This window comes from Rhopalosiphum maidis, chromosome 1, assembly GCF_003676215.2.
Source record: "Rhopalosiphum maidis isolate BTI-1 chromosome 1, ASM367621v3, whole genome shotgun sequence".
NCBI classification, from domain to species: Eukaryota; Metazoa; Arthropoda; class Insecta; order Hemiptera; family Aphididae; genus Rhopalosiphum; species Rhopalosiphum maidis.
The window spans coordinates 57077829-57090014 of record NC_040877.1 but is presented as its reverse complement, the minus strand read 5'-3'; the positions used below and the strand labels follow the sequence as shown (position 1 = coordinate 57090014).

General features: G+C 32.4%; 1 protein-coding gene across 4 annotated transcripts in view; it reads right to left on the bottom strand.

The window, feature by feature from the left end:
* Positions 1-1529: 1529 nt before the first annotated feature.
* The window catches only part of LOC113550553 (facilitated trehalose transporter Tret1-2 homolog), a 75507-nt gene continuing 64850 nt past the window's right edge, over positions 1530-12186 (bottom strand). For all 4 annotated transcript variants that reach the window (XM_026952468.1, XM_026952471.1, XM_026952470.1 and 1 more), the window contains exons 4-6: positions 9224-9586; positions 6413-6888; positions 1530-4389 (exon numbers count right to left, since the gene is read on the bottom strand). In XM_026952468.1, coding sequence (XP_026808269.1) covers positions 3829-4389; positions 6413-6888; positions 9224-9586 — 1400 coding nt within the window. In that variant the 3' untranslated portion in view covers positions 1530-3828. The remainder of the gene's footprint in view (positions 4390-6412; positions 6889-9223; positions 9587-12186) is intronic.

Sequence of the window (12186 nt, the reverse complement as noted above, 5' to 3'; positions counted from 1 at the left end):
TTACAACATATTTCACGTTGCACATTGTGATTGTTTACATCTATGTCAATTTGTTTTCAAAAATATTTAAAATTTAAATGACACGTAGGAGTGTACGTTATTATAATGTTTTAACTCATGCTCATGTCTGAGGAAGATAGAGAAATATATTGTAAAAATAATTGTAATAGTAATAATTTTTGTGCGGGAAGAATATAGCAAATTATAATATAAATATAATTTTAAATACTTTATTGGTGAATATTTTTTATTAACGAATGACTATACAAACATAGTGTTGAATAATATTATTAGCCACTCACCAATAACATAATATAGCAGTTAGATTGAATACTTCAGTATAAAAACAAAAACCAATTATTTTGAATCATAATTATAAAAAAGACCACGGTGAAAATCTATCCACCTATCGCTCCAAGCCCCACAAGGTACTAAAACGAATTATTATTGTATGTCGTTATTAACAAGCCAACATCCAAAGTCATAGACAATATTTTGGGGTGAAAATATGAAATTGTTATACAATTGCGATTCACATAAATAAATGATTTTAAGCCCACCAGTAAAGTACAATATGAAAATACATAATAATATAATATTGTTCACTATTGTGATGCTATATACTTCAAAAAAGTATTCTAGCGATAAATTAAAAAATGAAACCAATTATGAAGCATCTTTTATATTATTTTGTCTCCTATTGTTAGAAAAATATTGGTCAAGCACTCAAGCCCAATCCTCAATCTATCAATATATATATATAGTTGAATTTTCTTTAAAATCGGATAATCCTATTTTGATATCCACATAGATCTATACATTTTATAAAGGCACCTTAACAATCGACTTTATCGTACATGATTTTTATGTTATAACCGAAAAATGTAGTTAATTCAACAATAATTGTAAATTACTGTTAATAATGATACTTAGGTACTTATAAATGTACCTAAAATGTATAATTATTTGTAAGTTGAACAGCGTAGTTGCATAGGTATAATATAATATACTTTTTGGGAAATAAGTATCGAACGATATCCAAAAAAAAAATGGTTGATGGAATACAATTTTTTTTTAGTATAAATAATTATCCGGTCGATAAAGAGACTGTGTGTGATGAGGATGACTAAGTTTATTGATGTCAATGTTTTTTTTCAATAGATCTGAATTGAAAATTGTTAACCGTAGCTGTAAGTACAACATGATTTCCAATCAAAATAAAATATAATATTCAATTATATCTATTAGTAAATTATTATTTTTAATATTATCGTTTCATAAACTTTATCCAACTAACATTCACAATTTGTTCACTTTTTTTTCCGCACAATTTTGAATAAATTTTTATTTAATATTTTTGAATAATTTTTAAACAATGGCGTGCAATCGTGAAATGTTACAACGATTGTCGGGTAGAACAGGAATGAAACATATTTTAAGAATGCCAGACAATGAAAACATTGATTTTTTATATATCAAAAAATATTTTAATGATATTATTATTAAAATAGAACTATTATATTATAATAATCTACATTGATATCTTCTCTGGAATACGCTAATATTTTAACTATAGTAATTGTATGTAAATAATTTGTTGTCTACTTAAAACTAATATGTTACGCGTTTCGTTATTATAATAATATACCTATATAATTCAAAGATATATACCTAACTAATAACTAATTATTTACAAATGATAAATACCTTAAAAACTAAAGACATGTTAAAATACAATAGATATTATTAAATACGTGTACAACATAAAATACGGTAAATTATGATAATCGACCAATTGTCAAATAATATATTATTATAATAATTACTAACAATAATAATAACAATAAATGGCCTGTTGCACGTCCGCCGCGCGCAACCGTTGAACAGCGGCATAAGTGCACGCGACTTGAGCAACGCGTTGAAAACATATAATAATTTTTTACATCGCCATTGTTTAAATGTTAAATCTTTTCAAAAAAAAAAATGATTAACATAAACTAACATAATCGCGATATGCAACGTGAAATATGATGCGTAAATATAATGTAATTTGAAACGTACACTATATATTACAACAATATAATATTATTATACATTAATTAAAGTCGATAATTTGAACGTAGCGCATGTCACTAAAATGGTAAGGTAATTATAATAATAATAAAATTTAATGTAATAGTTCACAATAATCTTAGGAAGACCGAGTGAATATCAACGGTGAGTCGTCGGGATCGTACAGTTGAAATGTATGATAAAAATGATCCTAATCTAAACGAAATTAGTAATTCATAATGAACGAGTGAATTTTTATTTTTAAATGTGTGTGATAAGGAATAAATGTATATAAAAATTGTAACGAATATTTATAATATGTGCTTTGAATTGACATTGTAATATGACATACACCTAATTATCTAATATAAAATACAACAATATTATATGTATAAAAAATAAATATTTAATATTTCAATATTTGTGTTTGAGCAAACTCTATGTAACTGCATTTAAACCGATTTTTTTTTAGACACTAAAGACTACCTGCGATTAGCCGGTTTTAAATATATATGTATAAATCACAAATACGCTAAGGGTTTAATAAATATATATGTTATAATTTTTAAAGTATAAATATTTTATTAAAATAATGCAGCACAATGTTTGAAGGTATTTGTACTTTTAGACGATAGAGGACGGTATATTGTGCGGGGTAGTTTGAAAAATAGGGCTTATACAAATTTAATATATTATAATCATCTATTTTATTGTCTGTGTTAAGTAAAAATTGATTTTAAATCATTTGTCTAAGAAAGAAAACCCGAAAAATCCCCTGGAACATACTTTCAATTTCAATCTTTATTATTATTGTCACATACGCGTCGCGTGAGATTCTATACTGCACCACCGAACCACTGACCGGACACGAAAACTTGAGCGGAATTATTTTTACATAAATATATAATATATATATATAGAACTGGAAACATATTGTGCTGTTTGGATTAACGCGTGTTACACACGTACCTATACCAAATACATACGATGATCTATTTTAACGTCTGTAACTATAAACTACGTGGCTTAAGGCCAAGCACCGTCAATATACGAATCACGTTCGGTTCGGAAGAAAACAATTGGAATCAATAACGTTTGAAAATAAATAAATAATATGATTTTCGTGTAATGAAACGTGTCGGAAATAAAACTCCCAAATACCCCCGATCGAATGAGTATATATATATATATATATATTATAATGTGGTATTTATGACTTATGAGTCCTTTCGAAAGGAGTTGACAATAAAATGGAATGCAATATATTATATGTTATGTCAATATAAACAGTGTAAATGTTACGATGTGAAAAAAAAATCAAATACATAACTAAGTACGTATATATGATATACATAAATACCCGAAATCATAATATATAATATTATATAATACTTCAACATGTGAAGAACATGTCGGTAATACGAGTCACTCGATTCGAAAATAAGCAAAAAAAAAAAAAAATTAATAAAACAAAAATGCATTTTTAAAAAAATAAAACGGTTTTTTTCAGTGTATTTGATATTAAAACAGTTTTTTGATAAAAAAAAAAAATTATTTGGGGTTAAAAAATTGTAAAAAATATTGTTTTCTTCAAAACCCCGCCCGCCCAGCTCGTCAAATTCCATCGCACACGCACACACGCACCCACACGCGCTATGCAATATTGTACATTTACATTATATATATAGGTATTATTTATATTACTCATGTCGTGTGATAAAATTATATTGCGTGTGCGCGTGCACAACGATATTGTGCATTATATTTGATTTGTGTTCAGACGATCGCGGCATGGTCGCCGGTCAGCGAGTCCATCATTTGGTGTTTCTTGTTTCCCTTAGGGTTGTCCTTTCGGTTGTTCTTCTTCTTGCCACTAAGCTCGTTCTGGATCTCCTGCAGCGTCTTGTTCTTGGTCTCCGGTACCAGGAACCACACGAAAACGGTGCCCAGCACGCAGAACCCGGCGAATATCCAGAACGTGATGCCGTGGTCGAACCAATCCAACAGGTTCTGGTACATCTTGACGACGACGAACTCGAGCAGGGACGCGATCACGCACACGATGCCCAGCGCCAGGCCCTTGACGTCCGGGCTGAACAGCTCGCCCATCATGACTCCGGGTATGGGCCCGAAGCCCAGCGAGAACGTACTGATGTACACGCCCAAGCTGATCAGCGGTATCAGACTGAATGCCGAAACGTCGACGGCGTGCTCCTGGAGCCAGAAGAAGTAGCCCAGGCAGCCCAGGCACACGGCCATCACCGAGTCGGAGATCAGCAACAACACGCGCCGACCGGCCTTGTCCACTAGCAGGGCGGACGCGAACGTGAACTTGACCTGCGGACAAGACATAATATCGTTACAGGTGACGTTAATATCGTTACAGTTGTACGTGGGTCGTAACCACGTTAATATGATATGGTATTTGTGTAACGACGATCGATTTATACGATCGGAGTAGAAATCGATAAAGTACATAAAATATATTATAGGTATAGTTATAGACCGCGATGTATTGGCTCACGCGACGACTAATCAAAAAAAAAAAAAAAACTCATACAGATAACAACAGTAATAAGATAACTGCAAATGCATTAGTGATATTATTTACGAGCCGCGAATCGCGTAAACTTTAACTTTGGAAAAGGTACATCGATATATTATTACTATACGCTCGATACATTATTATTATTATCATTATTATTATGATAGAAAAATACTCGACAAGTATGTACTATCATACGTACTTACACGAAATAATTTATATATATATTATAAACAATGAACAAATATTAAAAAGTTTACGGGATTATGTTTTATACAACAGTAGTTCATTATTTAACTAGGTTTAATATTCTGTGTAATTGTTCTATAAATTAATGAGTAATATTCCCCAAATATTATTTATTTGGTAATCCCTCCACTAAACGGCAAGTTCCTTGGAGAATTTAGACGAACAAACATAGAATAATGCATTACAACTAAATTTATCAATAGAGTTTGAGGCTTAGGATAAGTGGGGTGCAGCACCGAAATGCCAGTATTATAGGAGCAATTCTGATTATCACAACTTTAAGAGGACGCTATACCCGCATGTGTTGTCTCTGTCTTATACACGCGTAATATAGTTAAAAACTGTTTTGCGTGGGACAACTTTACTCCCTCTATATTTTAATCAAAACAACCAAAATTATAAATCCCATTGGGAAGAACTTTACCTGTGACGTAGCGTTTTAATTTTTTTGATAAAAAGAATGCAATTAAAGCTATCGGTTTAAGTTTTTTTCATTTAATTATTAAAAATTATTGGTTACCACTATCAAAACAAATTAAAACGCTACAACACGGGTAAAGTTCTTCTCTATGCGATTTAACATTTTGGTAATTTTTATATAAATATCGAGGGAATTAAGTTGTCCCGCGCAAAACAGTTTTGCACAGTTTTTAACTATGTTACGCGTGTATAAGACAGAGACAACACATGCGGGTATAGCGTCCTCTTAAGTGCTTGTAAACATGCATAGGATAACTCTCTTGGCTCAAAATGATATTTCCATCACGAATGTTTAATTTTTTTTTCACACTTAGTTTTTACTCCATATTTTAATTTTGATATTTCTCACGATGTTGTGATATAATAGCACCGCCAAATACGAGGGCTTAGTTGCGCTTGTGTTATCAAACACGTTATAGACGTAAATTGTTTGAAATAATTCAAAGTTTGTGACTGTTAATTAAGCATAATTTTTTCGGGGGTTAAAATTCTTTAGTTTTGCATATTCGTGTTAAATCACCAGAAAAGACTTTGGGCTGACTACGAAGTTGTTATAAGACGTAACATAACTAAACCTACGACAAATTTATTTTGCATATATTTGCATATTTTAGGCGTTATTTATTTTTTATACTTCTAATAACGCATATTTAGTAATTTTTGCATGTCCGTAAAAAATAATATAGATTAATGCGGTTGTAATAAAAGTTAATATAAAGTTAAACGCGAAGAAAAATTGAAATAGTGAACTTAAAATATTCGTTTCGATTCAATTATCGATATAATACAGTAATAAATAAAATCATGCCCCATCCAATTCCTAACAATTGATGGTTATCGTTCGTAAAATAGAATAATTAATAACCTAAGCACTATAGCTGCGGTTACAATAAATAATCTAGTGCCCAATAATTAATGGTCACTTTAGATTAGCTGTCAAAAATGTATGTGATAGTTCATTCAGTTTTTTTTTTTTTATCATACGAATCATTATTGAAATAAAGATTGAAACAGGCTATTAAAATTAAAAATTAAAGTCTTACTTCACCTCCGTGACGTTTACAGTATACATTTTTAGGTACTCACTTGGAGGACTCCAATGATAATTGAGCTGACTTGCGGAGATATGCTGCTGCTGCTGCTTTTGAATATAGATTCGGCGTAAAATATGAGAACGTTGATGCCCGAAAACGACAAGAAACTGAGCAGCCCCATGACGGCGATTGACGCGCGGACCGTAGCCCTAGATGATATTAGATCCTTGAACTTGCTGCTTCGTTTTTGCTCTTCCTCGAGCTGCTGTTGCAGCTCCTCTAGCTCACCGGCGATGTCGTACTCGTGTCCACGCAACAGTACTAGCGAATGTTCCGCCTCCTTCCTCCTGCCGGCTCGTAACAGATATGTGGGTGTCTCGGGCGCCACTAATAGGACCAGGATGAACATGATGACCGGTATGATTCCACATAGGATAGCCAGCCCTTCGTAAGATACAAATGGACCGATGGCATACACGTACAATATACCTAACGTCACCTTCACCTGGATGTAAGAGCCAAGTTCACCTGCAGAAGATGTTTCGTATTACATATCAAATTTGCGTTTAATAGTTCCAATTTCTTATTTTTTAAGTTTAATGTTAGAGGAGTGAATTTACCTATTATTAAACTAAAAGGTAAGAACAAGAACATTACCTATTTGTGTTCTCGCTCTTTGTTTTTTTACAATATTTATTTTATAAGTATGTTATATGAATATTTATAACTTTTAACATTTCACTCACTCTTAACTTGCTTGAAAATTAAGATGAATGGTAAAATGAGTAGTAATTAATTATATTGTTTGTTAGGTCCTCCTAATGTTAAGCTAAAATACCCCAGCACCTTAAATTTTTTAACGAAAATGAAACCATCATAACTTATTTTAACTTGCAAGGAAGTAAGAACTATAGTATAGCTATACAATACAACAACAATATACGATATAATATTATTAACTGACATAGTAGATAACTTTTTTTTTTTTTGGTTAAATCGGTATTTTTCTAGTAATAAGATTTAATTTATGTTTAATTCAATTAGACCGAACAAAGAATAAAAATCATACTACTTATAATATTTACTATTTTTATTAAAACAATGAGTTATGGGAAATATGAATTAATATAATTTTCATAGTCTTAATTACAAAATTATAAGATGCAAAAAAAAACGTTGCATGTTCGTACTGCGTGCAGAAGTTATAATAGGCGTTTCACTCACAAGTAATGATAATTATTCGATAAATTCGTACACGCTACACACAGATTCATTTGTCGTAATATTATAGCAACAATATTTATTAATTCAAATTCTGAGTTTCGGAATTTTGAAGTATACCTAATGACCATATTCATAGATCGTTAGATTTTTTATGATTTTATTATACTGTTTTAGAAGTTATGATGAATGAAGTATGTCACTTTAAAAATTATAAGTAATTATACAAGTGAAATGCAATAATAAATGTCTTAGTATAACGAATATTATACTCAGCATTATATAGGTATATGTATCTTGTTAAAACTATCGTAAAGGGTAATTATCATTAATATACACAAGGTCTAATAACTAAAAACTACTCGTCCAAATTGTAATTTAGATGTGTCGTTTTTAAAAAAAGTTCTATACTTTTAATAGTTTACAGTAAAAAAGTGGGTTTCGTTCAAAAAAAATAGTTTGTATAGCCATATGACAACATCACTTATTTAATGGTATGCAAATCTAAATAACTGAAAATGTAATCTCTGAATAGGTATTTACTTGTTAAAGATGACTAAAATTCTAATTTCAACATATTAAAGGATAAAAAAAGTGGTGAGTTGCCGTGTATTCCTGTTTAGGGAGCTGTGAAAGCGCACGATGAATAACGAGAATTATTACCTAGATAATATCGATTACAAAATAAAACTGCATTGGTTAATAATTTTATACCGCGTATACAAACAATACTACAATGTGTGCATTATTAATAATAAACGTGAGACAAGTATAATTCGTGGGAAAATCGTACGCCATTTAAAAACAGTCGAGTTTCAAATATTTATGAACTGAGAGACAGACGACCGAGTACTTAATGACTGTGTGTGAGGTAAAACATAATATCGTTATGTATATTATTTTATGCACAGTATATGTTTATCAAGAATATCACTGCCAACCAATCCCTAAAAATTTGAACAAGTTCTAGGAATTTTACTCGATAGCAATTTGTCAGTGTCAAGACAGTGCAAAAACGCCAGCGATTTGGTCACGGTTGTATCTAAAGGGTAGTGATTAATTTGGAAATAATTCAAAAGACCTTTTTCAACTTTTATCTCTACTATTTTACGGTATGTGTACATAATATTATTGTAGGTCATTTTTATTATTTTTCCCTCCTTGTGTTTATACTTAGATTTTTGGTGTTAATAGAACAGCGTTTATAATTTAAAGATATTAAATTTTAATACGCGTACAAATCTACGATATCTGACTAACGGAATGTAATATTAATCATAATTGTTTTAATAGTATTTATAAACTCGGTGGAAGGGGAAGTATGGACATTATAAACAGTTCTGTAGAGCGCCTGCCCAATCAAAACTTAAAAAAATAAATTCACTCAAACACACACACACACACAATAATTATAATTAAAAAACCGTTACAATATTATTATATACAGTCAACCAATTATCTAGGTATACGTCATATAATGCGGAGGTAACTGCAGTATAGAGTCGTTTGACACACACAAGACGACCTCGACGGCATCGTTAAATCATCGTTAAATCGTTTTTATAAAATAATTTTTTTATATATCGTAGGAGGTGGTCGGATACACGTTTCTAATAATAAAAAAGTTGTGCACGTCGCTTACCTCTGATGGAGCTCTCGGCTATCTCACCGATGTACATCGGGACGGTGGCGGTGACGCCGCCGATAACGGCACCAGCAATCAGACGTGCCACATACAGCTCCCAGACGGTGGTCGCGAAGTATATCATTGCCCAACTGATGATGAACGGCACTGCCAGGGCGGCGATGGTGGGTTTTCGGCCGAATATGTCCGCGCCCTTGCCGGCCGGTATGGACCCGATGATGGCACCGATGGCGATCAGAGAACCGACCCACGACCCCTCGTCGGCCGTAATCGGGATCCTCGAGTTCTCGGACTGCAACATGGGCAGCACCGGCGACGTCCATGCCAGCACAGTACCTACGGCGAACGGTCCAATCGTGGCTGCAATGAGAAGAAGAAGGATGTGATGAACAAGTCCGGTCGATTGGGCTACATAATATTATGTTATAATGTTGTATACACTACGCAGCATTGTTGTTGCTGCAGGATATAACAACAATGATTGTGATATATTAGAGGATATTGCGATAAATCGCGCGTTAATAACCGACGTGTACTGTTTATACAGAACGTTTTATACATAGGTACAACAACCTGTGGATTGACGTGTTCTGCAGACATATTCACGACTTATCGTTTCACCCAAGAATATATTGTACTACCTATTGAGATGTGTATTATTGTGGCGAAAAAAAAATAAAAATACTTGTTGGCATCAAGTGGTCGAGAGGAGCGGCGAGGCAGACAGGTATTATAATAACATACAGGGCGCAATATCATCGTAGCAGAAACGCCGTAGCGAGTGCACTCGTCAAAAATGAAATCATATGTATATATATTATATTAACGCGGTTTAAAACCTTTTTAACGGCGGTATGTCTAAACAGCAGGTGTACGATTGTACATACAGTATATGTTATACACGCTCAGTTCCTACGCTAAATAGGTTTTCATACGCGTGTATTTGCACGCATTTTTTTTTCTAGACTCTGCATATCTATAGGCATAATAGTGTACACATTACGATCGCCGTGCAGTGCGAATGACTAGTAATAACTAATAATATACCTAACTCGTACTACCTAAGAGATCGCCGGTCGAGGTCTCTCGCCTCGGGGCTTCGGGGTGTGACGAGCAATCGTAACAATACACGCTCGTGGATCTAGAGTAGACGTCGAATAGGTATGTAGTGGAGGGTTCTGACGTTGGAGTCTGATGGTTCCGCCCATACAACAGAGTACCAATATAATAGTATAATATACAATATTAATGATATGATGCGGGTAATATAATATTACCTATGCAAAGAGCGAAGTATCTTACTACTATTGGCGTCTATATATATATATATAGGTATAAACATGTAGTGAGTATAATATGTGGATAGATAGACCTATAACACGAGTGGAGCGAAGGAGGGGAGCTGGAGGAAATTAATTCAGTTTGGACGCGCGCTGGCACTTGCACTGCAGCCATAGGTGTGATGGCCACGTACCTTGTGTACCTATATTAATGTGACATGGGTCATGGACCGTGAGACGATGCGTATCGTGTGTGCTTATGCACACAAATGGTAGTACAAATAAAATTTACACCATAAAAAATAAATAGATATAATAAAGGTCGAGAAACAATCTAAGTACAATTCAATAGATAAATCACGTTTAAGTTCAGAGTACCGCGCCATTGAATTGGTTTTTTTCTGCATATTACACTTTCGAAATGTTTTAATCGAATTCGTGTCAACTGTAAAATGTAAAAAAATATATATAAAATATATTTTCGATAAAGCGTATATTAATTTAATCGATGAACTGCTTTTTTCGTTTTTTTTTCCTAATAGGTACCACTAACGACGTCATAATGTCCGTAATAGCAATAATAACAAATTCGTGTGAGTGTTGATATTATTTTAGATATTTGGTGTTTATGTTAACTATACAAGTGAAACACCAAATCATTTTGCAACAAAATAGCCGGATATCCGGACTGAACTCGGCGAAACCTTTGCCTCGTAGTGTAAATATAACAAAATATTATGTCTGACGATAGCAATAACGCCGTGTATTATAAATCAGTCATAAAATGTATTATATTGTAAACCTACACCATAAAATATAATAATGTGTAACGATAATGTTCAGTCCACGGTTTTCAAATAAATATTTTAACTATCATCATAATCAGCAGTTAAAGAGCTGCAGCAACATAATAAAGCACACGTACTATGCATTGAAGTTATTTTAAATAACTATTCGATAACAAAAAAATAACTATTTAAATTGATAATGTATGTATGCCATTTATTTTGTAGTTTCTTAAGTACGTCCTTGTGAAACTGTTCGATAATGAAATCCGTTATCTCATTTCAAATAGGCGTGGCACTATAATATTTATTTAGTGTTAAACTCAACTTTTATTATTTTATTGTCCGTGACTGAATATTGACTAAATTATATTTTCCTATAAACGCATATTGTATGTTGTATTGTCAAGTTAAAAAAACCAACAAAACAACGTTCAATAAACAAACAAGGCATGCTAATATTTTCCAAAAATAACCAGTGATCAATATTCAATAAAATTATAATGTATAAATATATATTTAAAAACTATACAAGAGCTAATTCGTGACTATATATCGATCATATAATATAATATTTGCCTCGAGATTATGGGTGTAGAAGTAGACTGTATCTATAGGTACTTGGAAGCTGGAATGTTGTTTATTCCCCAGAATGGGTTGATTTTAAAACATTAGACGGATTGTTTATTGGACTGTAAGTGTTGGACTTGCTAATTATGATTTTTAAGTAATAAACTATATAATCCATTACATCAAAAAGTTCATAATAATACTACCAGTGTGTGTGACGAATACAGTAAATAATTTAACAAGAAAGCACGACATGCGAAGTTGCGTGAATAGAATATAACTATAAAAAAAAGGTTAGGTTGTATGTATACCCCTGGTAATGCTG